Source organism: Culex quinquefasciatus, chromosome 3 (assembly GCF_015732765.1).
Source record: "Culex quinquefasciatus strain JHB chromosome 3, VPISU_Cqui_1.0_pri_paternal, whole genome shotgun sequence".
In the NCBI taxonomy this organism is placed as follows: domain Eukaryota; kingdom Metazoa; phylum Arthropoda; class Insecta; order Diptera; family Culicidae; genus Culex; species Culex quinquefasciatus.
In genome coordinates, this window is record NC_051863.1 from 183,900,350 (window position 1) to 183,925,823 (window position 25,474).

Genomic DNA, 25,474 nt, shown 5'->3' on the forward strand with positions numbered 1-25,474 from the left:
TCTTTTTTTGCAGCGTTCTTTCTGCGACTACAACCATGTGCAACACACCTTGCTACATTTTTCAAATACAAAAACCTTTGAAGATCATGACTTGGTTCATCCGAGTATACTTCACACAACAACTACAGTACGAACATCACCAACCCACACGCTGTCGCAGCATACAGAGACAGACACCGCGCCGAACTAAACCAAAGCCTGTAACCAGCTATTGAATCATTCAAGAGTGTTCATTCAGTCCCCAAGTCTCGCCACCGACGGTCGCCATCGTCGTCGTGTTCTTCCTACATCTCTCTTCCATCAGAAACGTCCACGCGGCGTCGATTCCTGTGTCCCTCTTCTTCTGTTACCCCTTCTTACTCAAAGTGTCTCCACAAGCTTGTCTGAAAATCATTGCTTTTGCCCCGAGAGTGTCCCCAGTTTCCGCAAGTTACGCAAGGGTCTTCCGCGGCCAACAAGTGCTCAAATTGCCCCACCCAACAGCTCCAGAAGAAGTTCGCCAAAGAAGTGTGCTCAAGCATCTGCTGGAGTTCAGTGAAGAGTTCAGCGAAAAGCGGAAATAGTGTCTGTGCCTGTGTGAAAGTGTGCGCAAAATTGTGCTCGAAAGTATAGTTTGCTCGAAGGTTGAGCCAACTACTAAGCCAGCGTGCAGCAGCGGCGTTGACATCGACGGTAGCTCCTCCCTGTCCACCTCTACGGCTTCTGCTACGGAACGCCTCTTCGCCGAGTCGGATTCCTTGGCCGTGCACGCTCTACTTAGCTTGAAGGTGGCAGACTGCAGACTGGCTTGTGGTGAGTACGACCTTCCTTGAATCACATTAAATGGTTTTGCACGGTGACGAATTCGCGTGCCCAACAAACTCGAGCATTTCTTATCAGTTAACATTGGCATTTAACTGTAGTTGTAGTAGTTTGACACTTGTAGTAGTACTTATGAAACCTTAAATTGTCGTAAGTTTGACAAACTTTCGAACTACAAGTTAAGATGCATCACGAGTTGGATCATTCACCAGCAGCAAGGGTTAAACACCCGGCTGAGGCTGGCCTACAGAGTTGAAGAAGATAATATGGGGTTTATGCTCCATTACGATGGACGCGGATCCGTGGTTGGCGCTTGGTTATCTTGTAGGAGAGGACAGGGTGTTCTTTAATTAAAAAAAAACCTTTTTGCCTTTCTTATTAAAGAAAGGTATAGGATTTACGTTTGGTTTAGACTATAAATCATCTCCAAACATTTTTTCAGCTATGTCCTCCTATGGTGTTTACGTGTTTTATGGATCGCCCTCTATTTGCGTTTTCTAATTGAAAACAGCGTGGCCACCAGATTTCGATTTTGAAATTCCCGAGAGCAAAAGGATTTTTTTCGGAAAGTTTTTACATTATAATGTTTTTTTATTTTTTATTTTACTGTAGTATTTTGATCTTTTTTACTGCATTAATTTTGTAATTTAAATTATTAGCAAAAGGTGACGTTTTAATTACAAAATTTTGTTAGAAAACATTTACAAAAGGTACTAAATTTACAACAAAAGGGCTCGTGAGAGTTCTACAAGAACGATCATTCCAAGAATTAGCAATTTCATTAAATGTTTTTTTTTTTCATTTGTGCTTGTTTATTTATTTGAAATTTGTGATTTCTGTCTCTAGGCCAAAAAATCCTTCTGCATCATTAATTCGTTCATACAAATCTACCTTCAATTTTGGAACACGTCCACACAAAAAAGCTGTGAAAATATTTAAAAATCGAAAATTGTACACAGCAAAAAAAAGTTGAATTTTGGAATGTTGAAAATTTGGTTGGTTGAATATTACTTATTTTTTGAGTAATATTACTCAAAAAATGTGTAAAAATGTGAACCTGATGAAAATCATTTTCTAAGGTAAAATTTATCTTTTTTATTGCCACAAAATCTGTCACCATTTCCTGACGAATATTACCATCATTTTTTCTGGTACACGGAGAAAAAAGAGTTTCCAAAATCGTGAACAAGCGTTCATGAAAATGGGAACCACGAACAAAGTGTTCAAAATTCATGGCACGTTTTTCAAAATCGTACCATGGAATTTGAACACTTTGTTCGGGGTTCCCATTTTCATGAACGCTTGTTCACGATTTTGGGAACTCTTTTTTCTCCGTGTAGGGATAAATTTAAAAAAGACATTTTGTCCTCTTTGAACGAGTTTTTTGCATTTTTTCCGTAATTCTTGAGAATTTAACGATCATAAATAATCGCATTTTCTGCAGTTTTAAACAAAATAATTCAAAATAAATAAAAAGGCAATCAAATTAAAATTCACCATTCACCAAACTTCCCTTATTCCGTGACGAGGGCAATGGTCGTTTCCGAGAGGCACGATCACCGTCGATCGTCCACCCATCAGACACATTCACACAAACACAAACACAAACACAGAGAAGTCATTCAAAGACATGGAGAGAATCGCCAGACAGACAGATAATGAGTTGGGAAAGATTTGTGTGTTGAAAAGATTCAACCATCAGCAGTGGATGAATTCTTTGCATGTGTAGGCATGGCTTTCAAAAGCACGTGCTTTCGGTTCATGCGTATGCTTCGTGGTATTTGTGCGATTAATTTGGGTTCATTTTACGAGGAATAATACTGATTAAGGAATAAGAGTAGCACTTTAGTCGATGGTAATCGCGGTATTAAAAATCCATTTGTCGACTTTCGTTCCGGTTTGGTTATAAATAATACATTTTTTATTACTTGAAACTGTAAAATAATAAACCATTTTGATGCAAAATTCACCTTTGCGATATTTTTAAATTGACTTTCTTATCAACATTTATTTGGTTTATTTTATGCGAAAATTATCAACAGCCACACCACCTTACATTGCACTTTTTAATTCGATTTGTTCCTCTTCTTGGTGACCCAGATTGTGTGGTGAGTTGCCAAGAACTTCGGTTCCAGCGTCATCCCATCCAGTTTAAACATGCCCGAACACGTTTGATCACGCGTGATCGCGAATGCGTCGTGACAATCGCAACTTTCCTTGTGGTTTGATGAACTAACTTGGATCGTATTCCGTTCTGTTTGATGATTTTGATGGAACAGTTAGAATTTCGTATACTTGAATTGTAGAACTTCACTGAATCCCAAGTGGTTGGTCACTTTTTGTTTGACACTTTTTTAGTTTGTACCCCGTTGGAACTGTCACTTTTTACACGGCGCTCACGCACACTATCAAAACAAACGTTTGGTAGTGTGTGTGAACTCTGCGTAAAAGGGGTGTCAAACTAAAAAGTTTGACAACAGTAGGTGTCAAACCATCGGGATTGGAGTGTACAGATAAATAGAGTTAAAAAAACTTTTAAAATCCATCAATAAGCTATTTAATGTTCCATTTTTATGGACCACGACTATTTTGAATTCACCACGCTTATTTTTCATGCGCTTCAAGTGCGTCCATTTACAACGCTAGATGTCTCTAGTGATGAGTGTTTGATTGATTTGCATTAAAGTTTGTTTTAAGATTTATGTCTGTTTGTTTGTGGCGGAACATTCATTTATTATTTTCCAAGGAAAGTCACTCAACCCTAGGTTTCTAATTTAATCACGCCGTTTAGTTCATAATTGTTTACATTTTCCCACCGCACCCAAATTCGTCGAAACCGATGAAATCAATTTCACTAGTATCATCGACCTGTTGCCGCATCCCATGACTTGGCGCTGTCCACTAATTGACTTAGCGCCAATAATTAGCCCGAGCGCGGATATTGATCTGAGTCCGCACCTAATTGAGCGATCTTTTATTACGTAACGTAAAAAAAGTTTTTTTCCCCCTCCCCTCTCGTAACAACATTGTCATACAAATTAAAAAAATAATGTTTGGAGCGTAACACGACCCTCGAACCCCCCTCTCCCCTACGCTCCCTTAACGCACTATTCGATTGGCCGATAGTCAAACTGCAGTTTGTAAACAAATGATGATGCACGCGAGGTGCAACAACGCGGCTTTTGTTGTGCATTTTTGCATGAAGCTGCAAACAATGAATCAGGGGCCGCCGTCTGGCAGAAACAGGAAGCAATGTTTACATCACAGGTTCGCACCAGGTCGGCGATTGAACTTTGTGCGATACGAATCGGAAGTTTTGTAGGGTTTTGATCGAGGTTTCGAAACGTTTTACCATGAAAGGAATGGTGCAAGTTCGAATTATTAGCAACGACAGCTGTCAAAATGAATGGTGGGCATTATGGCAAACCTGCTTGTGAGTGTAATGTTGTTGTTAAACTTAAGCTTTACATTGTAGATACAGTCGTAGTTATCTGCTTCTGCGTTGTTTATAGTTGGGATCACGCACCGGCAGCATGTGCCATAATGGAGCAGGTTTGTTATGGCACGCTCTTCGACGGCAACACTTGGTCAAGGTTGCTGCCCGTTTATTTACATTACCATACTGGAACACAAGTTGTAGGTGGGTCAAAACTGGAAATGGGTGCAAGATTGGATCTGATGAAATAAGATAAGAATGTAGACAACGTGTTACTATTTTTTTTTGTATCTAACATACACAGGGATGATCCAGCATAGAATCCCTTACCCTACAATTGACAATAAATATATAGGCCAACCCCTGGCTTTTCCAGATAAAAGCTCTTTACAACCGCTGGTGACCGGCTGCGTGGTGATCAGACCAGGCATGTCCCAATCAGTCGGGGCCCGCGCCAGCAGTGTTTATCAATTCAGCTGAATTATTCAATAAAAACACGTTCGATTATCATAGCTCTGGAAGAGGTTTACACACCTAGCTATAAAAGGGAGAAAATGTGAGCGTTGACGTCGTTAGTAAAAGTTAGAGTAGTTGAAAAATAACAAGTATTTGAGACCAGACCAACTACAATCGACTGTAATGAGTCGGTAATTATACATCAGGTAAATTGATCCGTTAAGTCGCGGCGACTAAAATGATTGTTTGTGTTGTCACTGGGTAACAATCAAACTGACACAAAATGTTTAACAACGTGTTTCTGCTTGTCATTTGCTAAATGCATTATGAAAACAAGTTAAACAACTATTTCTAGTTTCTCGTTCATATAATTTGCTCGTTTGTCTTCAACTTTTCACAGTTTTTAAAGATTTAAATAATTTTAAATAAATTTCAATTTACTTTTTCCCATAAGTTGTGCAGGTGACGGACTCGGTGCTTATTCCATCCAATTTTATGATTTTCACTATTTAAATATCTTATTTTGCATAACTATTGATAGAAAGTAGAAACTTGCTCACTTCCTACTGAGCTCTTAAAACCTAATTTTAGAAGCTGTAATTGAATGTTAAAGTGCTGATATGCCGACATTAGGTGCATGACGGAATTACGTGCTTTGCCCCTGACCTCATTTTTGAGAAGATATTTTCGCTAGATTCAGCACCTAATGTTGGCATATCAGTAATTTGACGTTATTTTTGAAATCCTTTCAATTTTAAACGTGAATTCTTCTGAATTATTAATTTTTGAAACAATTTGAGTTGAGAAAAATGAAATTGTCTCTTAGGGTCTCGGGAAAAAAACATTTTTGATAAATTGCACGGTTTTCAAGCATTGTAAGGTGAAATTTATCGATAAATGTTTAGTTTTTTTTTGCAATCTCAGGAAAAGCACCAGTGCAAAAAAAAAAATCGAAGAGTTTAGTTTTTTTTCTCAAATCTAATTTTTAGCAAATATTTACCAGATTTTGCATAAGATGCATATTTAGGTTCCCTTAAACAAATCAAAAAAACAAAAAAAAACTTGTTGTGGGAATTGCCGATTAGAAAATCATCCCTCCTAAATATAAAAGCTTTGGAATACATAGCGGATTCGTTAATTCGAATGGAACTATACATTCAAATCAGCGAATTTCATGGAGACATGCATGGTAAAACTAATCATGCAAAATTGCTTAATAGTTTGACTTTTTTTCAAGTGAAAAATGATAAATCTCAAAAAAATTTAAATTCTAGAAAATATCTCTGAATAAGACAAAAGAGAACTTTAGATAAGTATAACAATTTGTAATATTTATTTTTTTCGAAGGTTTTTTTTTAATTTTTCCTTCTCTCGGCAAATCTATTGTTAGAATTGGAAATACGAAATTGTGAATTGATAATTTCCTAATAAAAAAACCAATTCAAATTGAAATAATATTTATTTAAAAATAATGGTAAATTTGTTTTATATTGATTGTCTTCAGCACCTACAACATTATTGACAACACTAAATCGATCAGAACAACCCTTTTCAAGATTAAGATTTCATGAATAAATGGTTCTTTTGGGCGCGGAGTTTTAGTAAAATAAAAAAAGGAAAAAAAATGACCAATTTCCGCGAGAATGGCAAATATCATTGTGTTAAAAGTGTATTTTTTCTTCAAGGCAGCATAATAACTATTTTAAGTGTAAAGGTTCAAAATCGTTCAAGCCATTACCGCCAATGTCCTCTCCAAGTTCATTGCATCTCATTAGCAGTACCAAAAATGTTTTATTTTAAAACCTAACTAGAAGCCGTTTCGCCGCCATTATTGCCGGAGGACATTTTCTGCTCAATGACCACACTTTCACATCTGGCTTCTAACATCAATTAACCTGCTTTCCTTCAAACCGCCCTAGTATTTGCTTCGTGTAGAACCAGAAAATCATTCATCTTATTTTGTTTGCCACTTTCAAGATCATTGTGTACTAGCAGTAGTAAAATCAGTAAACCGAGCGTGAGTAATTGCTTCCGCTACAAAAACAAACATATTTAGCTTGAGTTGTAAATTTTCTTTGAGTGTAGCTGAAATTTCCTCAACTTGTGATGCGCAAATTTCATTAAGGTAAAAATATCTTTAAGGGTGGGTTTCCAGTAGTTGTCCTAGACTGATACTTTATTTTTATTTTTTTAATTGATACTATTTTAGAAATTTATCAAGTACTATCCAACAATTGACCAAGCTACCTTAAAATGATGCAAATTTCTTCCACCATCCTTTCTCGTATCCAAACACAGAGAGATCGTAACCTTGATCGTGGGTACACAGCACTTTCGTGTAGTAAACCAACGAGATTTCGGGTGTACGATCACATGGATCTAGTGCGAATTGGTGTAGGTTACGTTCGCGAAATTCGCGAGCCGATCGTTTACCGACCACAAGAAACTCTCACCAAAACGCAGTCAGTACTCAGTGATCGGTGAGTGATCGATCACGTTGGTTTGCGGTGGTCGATCATTCGCACCTTCGACACCCGTTACCGGTTTTTCCATAGGTTTGCGGTGCCGATTAGCAAGTTGACAGTCCAGTGCTGCACGTTAATGACGCGAGTGGAGCTCGCAAAATAAAAACGATCACGACCAGTGGGGCGAATCCGGCCGATCGCGAGACAGTTTAGCGTGGTTTAGTAGTGTGGTGTGGTCGAAAAGAGGAGGAGCACTTTGTGAAGAGTTTGGTTTGTTTCGTTGTGTAGTCTGTGGCGTCGCAAAGAACCAAAATATAAATTTAATTGTTGCTAAACTGTCGGTGTGAATTGTTTTTGTTGGTGAGTGGTGCTGTGCAAATATTTCGATATAATTTTGTTTTGTTGATTTTGGTGACTTTAAGCTTTGAAAGTAGGAATTTTGTGAAGTCATTTGTCAAATTTATAACACTGCATCAAGTCAAATAAAAAACAAAAAAATACAATATAACAATATTTCCTTCTGGTAATTACGCAGATGAAGATGTCCCTATATTAGGCCTAGTACTCATATTGGAGTACGTCTTAGAATTTGAAATGTCAAATTTATTGGTTCGAAATCACGAAATTTAAAATTTCAATTACCGCAATTCTAGCTATTTTTTTTATTGAGGATTAGTATGATTAGCCGTAGCCGTACCTCAATTTAAAACAACGTTCCAGTTTAGTTCATCAACCTGAACTTCCCCGCGGGTTTGACGCCCGGTGCAGAGACGTAGTGTCTTTTCACAGCCGTCGGCGTTTGACGATCATGTATCGGCTCCGGTTTCATTCTACGGCGGCAAAGTTGATAAGCCTCGGCATTGTTCATCGATATTAAACAAACTCTTCCAGATCTTTCCTCCCTAGGGTATTGATTCGAGTGTTGGTAGCTCAATGTGTAATAAAAAAAATATATGTTTTTTTTTTAACAAATTCATTTGAAAATAAGTGACGAATGACCTCTCTAGGTTAAAAAACGAAGTTGACTTTATAGCTGTCGGCCACCATTGCTAGTACCAACCACTAGTGTCTTCCTTTTTATCTACAAGGACTTCGTGTATGATAGTATGGCACGGAGCGACGGCGCCGAAAACCCATATTTACACAACGAATTTTAGAGCGCCCGCCGCGGGATTCGAACCGGCGATCTCTGAATTGTGAGTCCAGTGCGCGATCCGATTGATCCACACGGGCGGGACTCTCTAGGTTAAAGTCACGTTAATAAAATAAACAACAACATTTGAAATAAATTTAAACCCTTCGAATAAAAGTTTGTTTTTTTTTTGAAAATCTTATATCGCATGTTTTACCCTAATCATAAAGATATATAAGCCAGACTCCTGTTGCCAGCTGGAAACAACAAACCAAATGATCGACTTTGAAGTTCTTTATAATGGTTGCTAACCTAAGTCCACTCTTAGTACAGTGCAGACTCGATGACCCGCCTATGATTGTTATATGAAATTAACAAAAAAAAAAAAAAAACAGAAACGATTATCTGATGTTTCAATTACCCGAAGGTTTGTATGGGACCTTTGACTGAATGAATGAATATAACGCTTTATTTTTTTTCTTACTCTTAAATGTGAGTTCTGCGACCATATTGCAGTCCAATGGTTGATATTAATGGTTGATTGCCTACCAAATATGTAACCAAATGCTTTTCTCAATATTTCATTACCGCCATCAACTTGGATTCAAAAATGCCTAATCCTTTCAGAGTAGTTAAGAGGGCTTCGGTTTTTCCACGACCTCGAATAATCGAGTCTGAACTGTATTTGAGAAGCGGAGGGGACTTTCCCGGTACGGGACCATCCCAGCCAGAACCGCAATCCGATATCACGTCGCGTGCTGCTGAGTCCCACAAAAAAAAGTGTCCCCAGACCAGACAGCGGCCAGTAGACTTGGGCTGAGATTTTATGTGCTACTTAGAAACAAACAAACAAACAAACAAAGCTCCCCGGTAGTTGTGGCTTTGCGTGTGCCAATTTCGCTGATTTTGAGAACCACACGAGCCGCACTAGTCAGTGCGGCACTCTACTGTTTATCTGTAAACATGTGCCCTTTAATTTGAGAGATTGTTTTGAAAGTTTTTTACTAACACTGTCTGAAATTTTAGTTTCAGGCGCGTGTGTCTGGAGTTGGGTGGCTTAACGGGATCTGTTTGATGGGATTTTGACCTTTTGTGATGTCTACAACTTTTTTTTTCGAGTATTGTCGCATTAAGTTGAAAAATCAATATAATTTTCAGTTAGTCTTGGCTCTTTAAAAAACTTTTTTAATAGCTTTATAAGTAGTTTACTACTATTTTTGGTGATTTCATTTCTTTTTAAAATTATGGTTTTGTACTTGTTTACCTTTTGTTAAATAAAAACTCGTGGATTTATCAAGCATTTTTTGAGATATTTAATTCTATTAATTTTAATTTTGTTAAAACTTTCTTCTTGCATTTGCAATTTAAAAAAAAAGTAATTAATAATAATCAAATGTGGGAAAAAATTGCCACGATAGTTCCTTGTCGAAAATAATTAGACCCGTATGGTTTTGGTGATTGGGGTGGTCCTATTCAAAATAGGGTGGTCCAAAGAATGTGTTTTTTAACTATTTCCGCAAAACTCACATTTCAAAAAAACATATCTCCGGAACGGCAGAACCAATTTTTGACCGTTTAATTGTTCCAGAGATATGATTTAAACAAAATGTGCGTTTTGCGAAAATCGTTTAAAAACGCTATTTTGTGACCACCCTGTAAAAAAAATAAGAGTCTGATAATTTTAGCACTTTTGCTCTGCATCCAGCTACCTAGTTTGACGTAGAATCGCTGACATCTTTATCTTGAGATGACATTTTCTGATCGAACTGTTGACTTCTGCGAAGTTGTAGATTATGATTAATGTTGTTCAGAAAGGTTAGGTTTATTGATTTTTTTTACACTTTTCATCAAAACAGTTGAATTTACAATTTTTATTACAAATCTGTTTTCAGCTAAACACATTTCTTTTGTTTTTCGATATTTTAGATCCTTAAAAAAATTTATCACATTTTAAAAAAATAAGTATTTTCAGTACCAGATATTGCACCGTCCTTATTTCTTGCAGAACCTATAGAATATTTAAAAAACAAAATTTAAAAATATATACAGCAATTCCCCACGAAAACAGCATGGAAAAAAACAAAAGTCCTCGGATCGGGCTCAAAATTTTTCTGGGGGTTCCCTGGCCAAAATAATTAGACCCGTATTTTTTTTTGTTTGGCCATTAGGGTGACCTACGGCGTGTTAGGGTGGTCTGAAAAATGGCCATTTTCGTCGATTTTCGCATACGCAATTGTCATATACGCAAATGAAAGGTGATAAGTTGGCCTTTCAAAGAAAAATAGCAAGAAGTTTCAAAAATCTAGCTTAACATATGAAAAGGGCGTATGAAACTTTAAAATGCCGTTTTGACGGTGTCTGGACCAAAGAGCCTTTGTCTAGAAATATTTTTATCGGATTCCCCGGACATTTTTACATAACATACTAAAAAATTGGAGGAGTTCATTAACAGGATTCCGAGATATGATTTTTTGAAAATAAAATCTGTGTTTTTTGACGCGCCGCGCGCAAAAACCGGAAAATGACGAAATTGGCAAAAAATCTACTTTTTTCACGAAAACTGCGATAACTTTAAAATTTCAGCGATGACCTATAGATGTTTGGGTACCAAAATTTTCGTAATTAAAAGACGCAACTTTTGGTACCCAGACATGCATAGGTCATCGCTAATATTTTAAAGTTATCGCAGTTTTCGTGAAAAAAGTAGATTTTTTGCCAATTTCGTCATTCTCCGGTTTTTGCGCGCGGCGCGTCAAAAACACGGACTTTATTTTCAAAAAATCATATCTCGGAATCCTGTTAATGAACGCCTCCAATTTTTTAGTATGTTATGTAAAAATGTCCGGGGAATCCGATAAAAATATTTCCAGACATAGGCTCTTTGGTCCAGACACCGTTAAAACGGCATTTTAAAGTTTCATACGCCCTTTTCATACCTTAGGCTAGATTTTTGAAACTTCTTACTATTTTTCTTTGAAAGGAGTTATGATTTTTCGAAAAATGTGGTTTTTGCGAAAATCGACGAAAATGGCCATTTTTCAGACCACCCTTATACGGCGTAGGTCACCCTAATGGCCAAACAAAAAATACGGGTCTAATTATTTCGGCCAGGGAACCCCCAGAAAAATGTTGAGCCCGATCCGAGGCCATTTGTTTTTTCCATGCTGTTTTCGTGGAGAATTGCTGTATATATTTTTGGAAAATAATTCTCTTGATAAAAAGTCGGTTTAAACAATTAAGATTTTTTCCGTGTATCTTTCTGAAAAGTCATAAACATAACCTTTAATTCTCCCGAAGACACCAAACCGATAAGAAAATCCCTTGTCAAAATACAGATACTTTTTGAATATGTGATTATTTTATGGGAGCATTTATTTATTACGTAAATGTTATGAAGATTGAGGGAGTGATAAAAAAAAATCTGTGACGTTACGCCAAATTTCTCGAAAAATCGAAAACAATACCTCATTGGCAAAAATTGTATTGCCCGTTTCTTTCAAAGGTACACGTCGCGCGGCATTTCAGAATGTGCCGTAGACATTGTTGTCAGTGATTGTCTGCACTTGTGGTGCAATTAATAATATACCTGGCAACAATGCCAGGCGATTCGAAGAAGAAGATCAACAAAAACAAAACGTGCAGTATGGGATTTGACAGCGCGCATTTGCTGAAAGTGCGGCGCGTCGTTCCGAGGCTGTTTTGACGCGTGTCTTTTTCGGGAATACGCGCAATAATCTAGAACTAAAATTTGCAAAGGCTTTAGCTTGCCTTTTTTGAACTATGATTCCATGATTCATAAGGAATGTGTGTACTGAGCTGCCAATTTATTTGAAACAAATTCCCTCCAGCTTATCCACAGTTTAAAAATAGTTTCCACTCATCGCTGAAAGTGGCCCCAAAATACCAGACGTCGGTAATTGATGTATATATTTTCTGCCACCCGCCGGGAGGCGACCGTGGCCAAACACGCGTTCCTACTTCCCTAAACTCGTAACAACACTTCTCTCTTTCACTCCGAAAGCGTTTAATTAATGCGTTTTTTCCTCTTTTTTCTTGTTGTGTTTCATTTCCCTGCAGCATCCACCCCATACCGGCCACTCGAGTGCCCCGCCGGAGGAGCATCCAGAGGCGCGTCGCCTCCAACCGCCCCAGGCCCGCACCCCCTTTCCGATGGGTTGACACGACACCCAGTTCCGGCGGCCGGCGGTCTTCCTGACGACGGGAAATAAAAGATAGTTTGTGTGAAAGAGAGGAGCGGAGAGGGAGGGAAAGTGTGCAGATTTGGAACCTTGGAACCGGATTTCGGAGCGGAAGCTGACCGGAAGGTGCAGGTAAGTCATCTTAGAGGGAGGTAGGGGATATTTGGGTTTGAAACTTCGATTTTTGACTTTAAAAACATCAAAATAGCAAATGTGTGACATTTGACATCGAATAGCCTCAAAGAGAGCGCACGCACACTAGAGAGTGACTCAATCTCTGTGTTGCTCAATCTACAGGAGATGTCACTAATACATATTAACTTTTGCTGCGTCGAGGATTTCAACGGAGCGAAAAGTTCTCTTTTTCCTCAATGCAAAAGGAATGCAAATTTTCAACCACTTGCGGAAAATGCTCCGGAACCACTCGAGAGAAAAACAGGAAAAACACTTCAAGAACAAGCATCTCCTGCTCGTTCCGACCGGACCCATCCGATCCATTAAAATGTTTGGCGCAGGTGGCGCGTGATCGATCAATAACTTTATTGCTGGACCGATGGAATTTTAAGAACGAACAAACCGAAACAAATTAGTCAGACAATTTTAATTATCGCTATCTGGCTAGAAGAAAGATGGCCACTGTTTGCCTTTGATGATCGACGATGGCCGGCGCGGATCGGATCATGGAACCATTTATCGACTTTTGCGAATTTACCAAGCCGCTTGGATGTTCGCTTTCTGTGCAATGTGTAATGTTTTCATTAGCGAGTTGTGGCGCGGTTGTTCAAAGATCATCCCATCGGTTATCCAGGTCGTGCAAAGAGGTCCGCCTTTGTGCTCTGTGTGTCAAACCCTAGATTTAATTTTTTTGAAGTAGATTAAAATATTAAAAAAAATAAAGCTTCTTTTTATAAACTTCCTGCAGTAAAATTGAAACATAAATTCAGGCCATCTGGTTGTGCAGTTGGACGCCAAACGGGGCCTTGACTTTGTTGGCTTACTCTCGATGCAGTGAAAGGTCAAGTGCATCCACGATTGCGCTGTGCATAAAGTTTAAGAGTCCGGAGAAAGCAAACTGCACACACTGCTCAATCGGGAGGAATGCACGTGGCAATCGATACGGTAACTTGTGATGGTAAATTGTCATGAACCGAGTCAAAATTGAAAAAAAAAACACAATTTTACCTGTTGTTTTTAACTGTCCAGCTTCCACCGACAAATTGTTTGAAAACAATTGAATTGGCAACTTTTATTTAAATTCACGGTGTTTTAGTAGTTATTAAAAAAATAATGTTTGATTTTTTAAAGCTTAAAAATGAATTCTGAATAAGACTTAAAATTCACAGCTATTAAAATATATTCATTTTTTAAATTATATAAACAAGTTGTTGAATGTTTTCTTTGTTGAAACTGATAAAATATAGAAAAAATCGGAAATGAAATCAGCATGAGTGTAGCTTTTTCCAAATTTAGAATACTTAAATCACATTTAAAATATTTTAGAGCAAAATTATGTGTGAAGATCATACCATATATTAAAGTGAGTTAACTATTGAAATATCTTTACTTTTTGCAATTGAATAGTTCTCTATGGTTTAGCAAATCGAATTTTCATTGTGAGCAATTCTCTAAGAAATCAGCTGATTTCGGCCATTTTTATTTTTTGTATTTTTTATTTGGCTCAAACTTTGCGGGGGCCATCCCTATGACCAAAAAACTTATTTTGTGTCATTGGTTCACCCATACAAGACTCCATACAATTTTGGTAGCTATTCATACAAAAATGGTACGTACATATTCAAACAGCTGTAGCTTTTGAGTGAATTTTCTGATCAATTTGGTTTCTTGGGCAAAGTTGTAGGTATTGTTAAAGACTATTGAGAAAAAATAGGTACACGGAGAAAAATTGCTGATTTTTCAATCAACTTTTTTTTACAAAAACTATTTTTCCCAAAAATCTTATATTTTTTTTATTTTCGAGATTTTTTGATATGTTTTAGGAAACCAAAACCCGCAACTTTTGGGCCATAGAGAAAATTAAAATCTTCTTAGAAACATTGAAGATTGGACGTCTGGTTGCTGATATACAGCGGCTTGAAGAAAAAGAAAAAGGAAAATTGAAGGTGTCTAAGTCTCACGCAAATAACCCACCATTTACTAATGTCGATATCTCAGCAACTAATGATCTGATTTTCAATGTAAAAACATGAAACATTCATGAAATAATTTTAAACTTTGCCGAAGATACCAAATTGATTAGAAAATTCACTCAAAAGCAGCTGTTTGAATACTTACGTAATGCAATGTAAATTTGAATTTAAATTTGTTTGTTTTGTTTCAAAAATTCACAATGAAATGTTTTTTTTTAAACTTAGTCTATTAACTTTTTCTAACATGCATGTATATTTTTGGTTAAGTAAATACAATGTTCCAAGTTCGATCAAAATTAATTAAAAATTGATTATTTTGATAAAAAAATAAAATTTTGTTGTCATCAAAACCAATCGTTTAATATGAATTAAAAATATCTAAATTTACCATAGAACCTGTTCTACTAAAAATGCCTATAAGGGACCATCCATAAACCACGTGGACACTTAAGGGGGGGGGGGGGGGTATGGCGATTGTCCACGCTCCATACAAAAAAGATTTTTTTTGTATGGACGACTGTCCACGAAGGGGGAGGGGGGGTTCGAGATTCCCAAAAAAGTGTCCACGTGGTTTATGGATGGTCCCTAAGCCCGAAAATAATTTTGAAGTCGTCCAAAGAATTCGATGATGCAATACATTTTCCGATAAGAACACATTTTAAAACAAACTAGCCACCACCTAGTTTTATTGAGTTTTTATGTAAGCCATCAAATAGTTTTATTTGGGCATTCACCGCAACCAAAAAGCAAGAGCTAATTAATAGGTTCTAATAATGTTTTATGCCTTGGACATAAAACCTGGTGAAAATAAAAGCCGACTGGCTTTCAATAAGGTTTTATGAAAGTTTTAAGAGAGTTTTGAAAACCCAATGGCAATGTCATGCCAAACGGTTTTATCGCATGCTGCTTTAAAACCAAGGGTGTTTTAGCTGTCAAGTGCTATTAGGCATGACAGCTCACTTAAAACCAGAAGCCTCTAAAAGAGCATTTAACACAGACAAAATTAAAAAAAAACATAAATTTGATAACCAATTTGGTAAAAAAACAGACAATTATGATAAATTTCTGGCATCGTTAGCATAGCCATAGAAGTTCAAAAATAATTTAAACACTTTTTGCGAATAAATAAATGTCTTTAAAAACTGTTATTGCAGAAGAATTTTTTTTTGATGAAGCGAGTTGATTTTTTTTTGGCTCTATCTCCCCCACATTTATCGATAAAATTTCAACCGCAGCTGAATTTGAGCTACCAACTGCTAGGAATAAGCTTTGAAATTATTTTAATTGCCTGTAATATTTATAATATCATTATCGCAATTTTTAACAACCATCTCCATTATTTCATTTGGTAAGACAAACACTTATTTTTTGCCAGAATAAAAACTGTTTGTCATAAGACGCATGAAGACGTATGAAATGTCAATTTTCCCTAACTCCTATCAAGGTTTTGTCAAGGTTTTAAGGAGGTTGTTAGGATGCAGTGGTAAAGCCTAGTACTTTTATTTTGGGTTTTATAAATAGGCCGTAACAATCTTTTGCGGAGGTCCTTTTGGGTTTCAAGTGGGGTTTATCGAGGTTCTGGGTAGTTTGTTACGACTATGTGGTTTTAATGTTGGTTTTGGCTGATAGGTTTTATAGCGTTTGTGACAGCTTTGATAAAGCATAACATGTTATTTGGGCGCCCTATGTCAGCCTAAAAGTGTAAATATTCATTGCGTCAAACCAGTGGTAAGATTGATTTAAAAAAAAAACATAGATTTTTTTAAACTGAATTCAATATTTGTAAAATGCATATAAAAAGGTTTAGTAAATAAAATTTTCCAAGTACGAAAAAAAATGAATGAAACCAATCTTTTAGTCAGAATTATAAATCCAAATTTACTATTAAACTACTGAGAATGCCTATAAATCCGCAAATGTTTTTGAAGTGTCAATTAAAACTTGAAACTTGAAAACTATTTTTTTTTGAAAAATTGTCTTTGAGTCCTTGATTTTCATTGAGAAAAACATGAAATTTTGAGAGTATAAAAATAATGTATTTTATTAACTAACTTTCAAAGCCTTTCCAAAAAAATTAATGCTTCTTCTTGTAGTATCTTGAACACATATTTTTTTAGTGCAAACCATTATTTATTAAGGAATATATATTTTAGAGTAGTTAAAAACTGATTACAAAAATATATATTAAAATTGAAACACAGCTATTTAAATATAACTTTCATCTTGAAAATGTAAGAAATATTAAAAATACATGGTAATCTTGTGTTTCTGAGGGCTTTATTATCTTAATTTGCAATTGATTTGGCGATTAGCAACGTTACGATTTTTTCATCGTTTTGCTTGCTTTTGCAAGGTTTACATTTGTCTAATTACAATCTTACCGTTCCTAACAATAAGTTTGTTACAAGTGATCTATTTCCTACTGAAAACCAAAGATCACGCTAACGTTAGAACTTGTTCCTTTTAGCTCGCTGTAATTTTCTTGCATATCACATCATGTCTTTGATAACAACAGAGCCACTTATTGGTGGTACCGGCTTCTTCGCTTAACCATTAGTACAAACAGTCCATACCCACACATCGATAAGACCCGACACGATCCTCCCGTTAGTATGGGTAAGTCGCGAAGCTTCGCGACCAATTCGCGATCTCGCGAACGTTCAGTTCATTCCGAACCGTGCCCTGGTGAACAGCTCAGCTCCTCAGCTTCCCCAAGTCAACGCCAAGCTAATTTTGAGTCCCAAGTCGCTTGGACATTTGCGTCACATGTTGTGTTATTAGAAGCGGGTGCCACCTTTGCAAACAACAAAGCCCCACAAGCTGGTTAGATCGCAGTGAAAGTTGGTGCACTTTTGACGCCTTAGGACTTTTTATTTCTTTTCGGGGGTTACGCAAACCTTGGAAGAATACAGCAAAGCTTTGAGTGTGCTGCTCAGCGAGGCGTTCGATATCATTGCCAGGAAAAGAAAAGGTACGTCTTATCAGTGTTGTTCTAGGAATGTGTCACAAAGTGTGGCGCCAATCGGGTGGCACGTGTAGATCTCATGTTGAACTGCAGTTACTTACTCGTGTGCAAGAAGTGAAGATTCGTCTCAGGGTAGTCGATCGTCAGTTTGAATACGGTGACTCACACGTGCCTTGCGTGGTATTTTCCATTTGCCTTAAAGGTATTTCAACACCCTCTCTTCTGTTGACTTTTGATATCATCTTCATTTGGTTTGATAAGAGTGCCTCGTCCGGTTCAGTTGGATACATTGAAACTGCATACTTTTAATTAGTATCCAGCGTGACTCAGGGTTGTTAATAAATAAAAACATCAAACTAAATTTCCAACCTTTTCCATTCAACAGGTGACCTCACCAGCCACGCCGCGTAGATCTACGCAAGTCGCGTCGCGAAGACGTCGTCGTCAACGAACCAGCAGTGTTGGGAGAGTAGCCCTTGCTTACACCGGCCTCACCGTGTCTAGCCGCCCACCCAGTACCGCTTTCCAATGAGAGTAGTCGGAACGTCGTCGAGTCGTCGGTACAAATTGGCCAAGGCAGCCGCCGTTGCCGGCCAGGGATACTTTGAGGAGTGCACCATCCTGCTGCACCTGTTTGCCGGACTTGGCCTGGTCATCGCCGACCTCAACTATTGCCAGGCTTAGCTGGGCTCGCACCGGGCTCAGCCGATTTCGTAGTTAAGTGCCCAAGAAGTCTCTCGAGGAAGCAAAGCGGAAGGAAGTTTGTGTGTTCAAGTGCTCGATCCGTCCAGGAAAAGTCTAGGAGAAGTAAAGAAAAAAAAAAGAAGTTAGTGCTATTTTACACCTTATTGTGTTCAGGAAAAAGGCCCCAAAATAGGCACCATGTTGAAAGTGGTCGGTGCATCGTGGTACAGAACGCGGATAAGTACGTACATCCTGGTGGGGGCGTGCATGCTTGCGTTCGGGGCGTTCTTCATCGCCGATATGGAAAGGTGAGTTTGCTTTTAGAATTTCGTTTAGAAAAAAAAACCCTTGTGGTCTCGGAAGAAAACCGGGAAAAAGTCAGGAATTTCACTGACACACTGATGAAATTTTAAAAGTTATTTTAAAATTCATCAAAGTTCATCCAAACGAATTCATTATCTTTCTTTTTGTTATAAATTATGGGTTCAAGCTAAATACTTAGTTTAAGATTTTTTTTTGTCCCTTCTGTTTTTTTTTATTTCTGAAATTAGAAGAATTGGGTTGTTGGGTTATGTTTGGTTGACGTTCGAGTGATTATAAATTCAAATTCTACTCTGTACTGTCAAAAATTATCTCAGATTCCACATTTTTTTTTTCTCCAAAGGCTTTATGTTTTGTAGATTTGTGGTCCCAGAAGTATTGCGTCTTAAAATAAAAACTGGTCTTAAACGTGTTTTTTGCTCTAAAATCCATACAGCGTATTTTTTTAAAGAGAAAGAAAATTAATTTTGATACTACTCCCTATATTCCGGTTTGGATCAAAAAACATTCAAAAAAGCTTAAATACTGGTTTTCTTAATATTGAAATTTCTCTGCTAGCTTATAAAGCTTTCTTGTCAGAAATTTACCAACACATTCAAAGTATGTTTACGTTGCAGCTGGGGGTTGGTTTGCATGAGATTTGCTAACTCTTTCTAGCAAAAGTTATTTATCAGGCGACTTCTGGCTGATTTTTTTTTACTGAGCGCTCGATCTTTAGCCAACATAATCATTTCTCTCTTACTTTTTCGCCCATGACACATTGGTTGTTTTGGAAAAATAATCTAGATTTGATCTTTGTTTGCATCAGGGCACTGTGACGAGGAGTTCGTGATTTTTGGGTAAAATTATATTGTTTTACTGGGCCTAGAAAGCCTTATTGTGGTTTCGGAAAAATAGAAATTCGAAAAAAGTGATCGCTTCGCACTCTTATCTACTCTAATTATGAGTGCAACAATTTGTTGTGCTTTACACGAGGTTAAACGTCACCTAAAAATCATATCATAACATATTTATCTCCGAGCCTCTTATTTGTTTTCTCAAGAAGATCCGAAAGTTTTTACTTTTTACCGAAAAAAAACTTATGAGTGATAGATGTTTTCGACTTTCTTTAAATTTTACATCAACAGAATGTTTCGTGAATCAACACAAGATGAAAGAATCACAAAAAACTTGGCGTACATATTGATCGAGTAATACTAAATTTAGTTTGACAGAAAATGCGGGGAGATTAAGGGCGGCAAGAGTTTAAATCACTAGTTTCGATTAAGTTTTATAGCGACAATAATTTTGTCACATTTTGTGTGAAAAAAAAAAACGAAACACTGCAAAATTTTTGCAAAGTAAAATTTCAGATGGATTCATCTTAAAACAATAATCCACTGTTTTCATTTTTTCAAAAAATAGATTAAAAAGTGTAGAGGTGGGCAAACCCGCTTTTTTAAGCTCATTTTCGTTCGCTCATTAAAAAGAGCGGCTCTTTTTGAATATATTATTGAAAAGCTTAAGAATAATGCTTGGAATGATGTGATTTTTTAAGTTTTTTCATTGGACTTTTATTATTATTTCAAAAAAGGTCTTGGTGGTCAAAATTTTTACTCGAACCTCACCGTTTTAATAATTGGCACTCAAAATTACATTTTGAATTTTGGAAAAAATGCTATTCATTTTACGAAACTACGTTTATTTCGAGCCAAACATTTCATTAGGGCACAACACCAAAAACCGCGATTCGAGAAAATCACTTGCAAAAAGTGGACAACTTGTTTCAATTCCTATTTAAAAAAGAAGCTTGACTGATGGTATTTTTACTGATGATACGATAAAACACATCATTATCCTCAACTCTGCTTAAATGCTTCTTGATTTTTGTTGATTTTCGCAATTAAACTCATAATTAAAGAAATATCGATATTGGGCCCTTTTAACTTTCCAACTGTTGTTCATAATGGGCCCTTTCTAAATACAATTTTGAAGAGAGCTGAAAGGGCACTAAAGCGCTGTCACCGGATTGTTGTTTTGAATGATGTTTACGGGCCCTTTTGTTTAGTTAAAAAAAATGAGTAATTCAGTAGAAATTTTGATTATTGGTGAAGTTTTGTGATTGAACAGCAGCCGCGGGATCGTTTTAAATTTTGTTTTTTGACGAAGTTTTTCTCTGCAGAAATCCTTGGGGAAAAGTAAACCAAACTTTTTTTTGAAGTGAATTAGTGTTAAGAATGTATGAAAAGTTCACTTTATAACACTAAAAGTTCCTCAAGTACGAGAACGTAACGAAAAATAAAAGGACACAATTGAACTTTTTTTTTTGTTTGCAGTAAACATGGTTATGTGCCCTTTTGTGTTTTTGATTTTTTCAATAGGAAATTGTTTGTTATCAATCTGATTCTTGGAAGGCATGTAGGGAGTGTGAATAATCCCGAATGCTTACGTTTTGGTTTTGTGCCCTAATGAAATGTTTGGCTCGATTTCTGCCAAATTTGAACAATTGCTGATATTTTATTTGCAGCTAGTATCCTGCTAACTCTTTTCTACATTCCGATTTGATCGATAATTTCTATAATTGCTTAAGTTTAATCGGGAAAGATGAGTTTCTTTTTCCAAAATGTAAACAATTTTTCTATATGCTCAAATTTGTATCGAGTAAAACGTAATTGTACGATCAGTTGCACATGGAAAGGTTTTTTTTATTTTATTGATATATTCATTCACTTTCGAAATTTAGAAGAAAATTAGGAAAATGAATTCGAAAACTTTTCAGTGGTGTACAAATATTGGCATTAGTGCTGTTTAGAGTCAGCGGTTGTCGGGAAATAACCTGTAGTTTCTTAAGTACTTGAAAAAGGACACCATGGGAAAATTTTGGCATTAATTTTTATTAGTTTTAAAATATTTCAAATTGCATTTTCAATCTTCATAAGCAAATTTAAAACTACAATTAGTGAAAAATAGACACAAGTTTAAAAATTATTCTATCTTGGAACGATTCTTTCAAAAGTTCGGCTCTTTTTAGTGAACCGGCTCTTTGAGCGGCTCGCTCTTTTTCCGCTCACCTCTAGTTTTGAACTTATTGATAATTAATCAAAAATTGTTTTTTCTTGAACATTTGTATGAAAAGCTGTTGAATTTGTTTGGCTGCTTTGTTTGGAGATTCTTTTTGTTTGACCCTTTAAAGGGAGTTTTATAAATTCTTTGCAAAAACATAAAAAATTAGATATACCTAAATTAAATAGGTAGAAATTAATAAATCTTTAAAGAACAATTTTACCATTTTTTATACAAATCAATTTATAAAATAAAACCAAATTGATTTAACTTCATTCGTCTTAAGTTCCTCTTAGATTCCAAAATAACCATTTAGTTTTTCTTTAGTTAGTTTTCCTCCAGTTAGTATAACTCGCCTTCACACAAAGCCGTCGTTTCTGGTTTGCACCGGAAGCAAAGCAAGAACGCCTAGCAGCTGGACACCGAGTTGCGGCTGAGGACAAAAGCAAAGGCCAGCAGAGCCAACCAAGACCCCTACACAATCCCCCTTCCCTTCCCACGCCTTGTCTTTAACATCAATCCCTTCCCTACTAACCCCGAGTAGGCCGCGGGTAATCGGCTCCCCTCCCACTAACATTTACACACAAGATCCTCTGTAATTATTAAGTCAAATGTAATTACAAAAGCCGACTCGGTCCTAACCAGGTCCAAGTACCGAAAAGGACCTAATAAAAATAATTTTATGAAAAAAAACTTCATTCGTAAAAAAAACCCTTGAAATTGTCAACATTTTTCAAGTAACTTAATATTTTTCATTGATCGGGCTATTTTTAATCCTCAAATATTACATGTAAACTCAAATGCAGTCAGTTCAGAATTCTCAACGTTGATTTGTTTTTTCCACTACATTTGAGCTTGTTTTCAAGTATTTTGGAAATTTTTGATTTATCTGTTATTTACTGAGAAATTATTGAGCAATCAAAAAAAATTGGTGTTTTAAATTATTTGACGGTAAGAAATGTGCATTTTGATCCGGGATTGAAAAGTAAAAAAAAAATATCTGCTAATTTAAATCATTAGATTGATTATGTTTCTTTGCTAACCAATACTTGTGAATCGAATTAACAAGTTATCTATTTTCGTACATTCAAATTATTTTACTAAAATCTTTTCTTCAATCCAAATCAACTTTTTGCTCAAGAAAAAAACCTTTTCTCAATGTCCCTTCGCAGACCCGTCTACAATGGCACGTACTGCGCCACCGCGTACTGGGCCCGTAACTCGGGCTTCCGCGTCGAGTTCTGGGGCCAGCGTAACGATCTGGAGGCGGTGCCGCAGGGTGCGGTGCGCGCCTGCTACAGCGACTCGCTTCTCGAGAGCGGGTGGTCGCAGCTGGAGCTGGAATCGCAGCAGGAGTTCCCGGACAAGATCCAGGCGTTCGCCGCCGGGATGCTGGAGGGGGCGCTCAGCTGGCACAACATCTACCTGCACTGGTCCAAGTGGGTTTTCTTGCTCTGGTTTTGTGTTTTTTTGAATTTTGGTTAATTTTTGAATATTTTTCTTTCAGTACTGTTCACGCGGAATGTTCCCGGGACGATCAGTCGGAGGAGTTTTGCGATTGGTTGCGTAAGATCATAACGACGAACGTGGAGACGGTCAAGAAGATGGCGGACATGAAGAGTGAGCATGACCATTACTGGTATCAGATTGGGTTGTTCTACGATCAGTTGGATGGTTTGGAGTTTGGATTCCGGAAGGGAGTTCGACGATCCCGGCAGGACTACGAGATTCCGATGGAAGATTTTCTGTTGATGAACAGTGCGGTTGATATTCGGGACTTGAAGGCGTACTACATGAATTATCTGGACGGGGAAAGTGGCTTGCAGTTGGAACCGAACAAGGGAATGATGCTGTTGAAGATCCTGGAGTCTGGTGGAGGTCTGGTGAAGATCTTGCTTGGTCACACAAGTGACGGCAGCTACGCTTCGATGTTGCGCATGGTGAAGAAGTACACACTGAGGTATCACTTTTCCGAGGACTCCAGCGTTGACCGAGTGGTACCGAGTACCAACATCGTGTTCACGGGATATCCGGCTACCCTGGCATCACTGGATGACTTCTACATGCTCTCTGGCGCTCGGCATCGCATGGTCGCGGCCGGCATTAAGATCGCGAACGACAATCTGAATCTCTGGACCAAGATTGACCTGGTACGATCGGTGGCTTTGGCTCCCCGGGTTATGGCCACGAACCGATTGGCGCACAGTGGCCGCGTCTGGGCCAAGTATTTTGCGCGCAGCCCATCGACCGGTGCCAAACAGTGGTTGATCGTGGACATGAAGCGGCTCAACCGAGGTCTAAACGTCACCGACGAGTCCGCTGAAGTGGAAGAGATCCTGGCGGCGTCGGCTGCCGGAGGCCACGTGGAACCGAACGAGTACGAAGAACATCACACCGAGACGCGCCACATGGACGACTACGTGGACGTTAACTTTGAGGAACACGCCAGCCGAACGGCCTCGGTCAGTCGAATCAGCGACGGAGGTCTGTTTTGGGTTGTGGATCAGCTTCCCGGAAGGCTGCACGCTGAAGACATGACCGAAGCAATCATCCGCGACGGATACTGGCTGGGCACGGGAGTGCCAATCTTCAAGGTTAGTTTGAGTTTGAAGCAATTGTATTCAAATGAAAAAGTTATTAACAAAATCTCCTTTCAATGCTAACAAATTTATGGATTTTCTTCAGTAAGATATTAAGATCTTATTTTGACTTTAAACAACCACTAAACTTCCCTTTTCCCCCCTCAGGAACTGGCGGACATTGGCCGGGTCAAGACGAACACCACCGACTCGACGCAACATTCCATCCAGGACAAGATCCTCAACAACATCACCGACCTCGAGGGCTTGGCCAAATTCATCCGGCACAGCGCGTACCGCGGTGACCTGGATCAGCAGCGCCCCATGGCGTTCGGCAACATCGACATGAAGCTGCTCGTCGATGGCAACGAGAACAGCACCACATTCCAGGCCTATTCGGGCCCGCTGTACGATCCGCCGCTAAGCGATGGCCAGGCGGCCAAGCGCAGTGTGATGTCGGAGGGGGAGGGCGAAGAACCGGTGCGCACCAGACGCCTCAAACCGTTCGAGTGGAGCGGAGCCGCGAAGCTGGACGTGCGCCACCAGGGCCAGCCGGACGTTTGGGACTTTGGACGACAGTCGCCGCAGTGGGCGTGGGACTGAACAAAGGGTTGTGATCTCCGTGGGATGAGGGGAGGAAACTATGTGCCTTAAAACTTAAACAAATCACTTTTTATAGATTTTTTCGCCTTCCATTAGAATAACAAATTCGAATTGCGACGAGAAAAATTTTAATCGAAAAAAGAACAGATGCAATATAAAGTTTTTGACAGTCCTGTTGAGGAGCAACACACTTTTGACGTATTAAATAAATAGCAAAGTTTTACAAAAAGATTAATTTGGTTTTATTGAGTTACAAATTCCTAAATTTTGATTTCCTAGTTTGTTAGTTACAAAATAATCAGCGCTACGAATCACGTGGCACGGCGCCAACGAAGCTTTCACGTGTGTTTGCACGCACGCGCGCATTATTTGAAGTAACTCATGAGTTACCTCAAACGTAGAGAACTTTCAGCGCCTGTCGCCACTCAGCGAAACTCGATGTCATTGAGGCTGGCACTCTCCTCTCACGGAAAAATTCTCTACAAAAAAATACAAAAATTGAAATTACAAGCCTAGGTTTCAACATTTGGATGAAAAAAGTGTTTTAAAATGCATTTTACAGGCGTACAGTTGCTTTCCAATCAATAGTTTTGAAAATATCGAGGTATTGACGGAATTTTTTTTTTCGCAAAAAAAAACTTTTC

General features: G+C 37.9%; 1 protein-coding gene across 5 annotated transcripts; it reads left to right on the forward strand.

The window, feature by feature from the left end:
- The first annotated feature begins 225 nt into the window (after positions 1-225).
- Positions 226-25,061, forward strand: LOC6041268 (putative phospholipase B-like lamina ancestor). 5 transcript variants are annotated; one of them, XM_038258855.1, is made up of 6 exons: positions 226-792; positions 12,368-12,621; positions 17,987-18,593; positions 22,821-23,087; positions 23,156-24,242; positions 24,396-25,061. In XM_038258855.1, exons 3-6 carry the CDS (start codon positions 18,484-18,486, stop codon positions 24,828-24,830), a joined length of 1,899 nt encoding a protein of 632 aa, XP_038114783.1. In that variant the 5' UTR covers positions 226-792; positions 12,368-12,621; positions 17,987-18,483; the 3' UTR covers positions 24,831-25,061. The 5 variants fall into 5 exon arrangements, with proteins under 5 accessions (XP_038114783.1, XP_038114782.1, XP_038114784.1 ...); XM_038258854.1 differs by lacking the exon at positions 226-792 and adding an exon at positions 7,171-7,518; XM_038258856.1 differs by lacking the exon at positions 226-792 and adding an exon at positions 7,171-7,428.
- Positions 25,062-25,474: the final 413 nt, after the last annotated feature.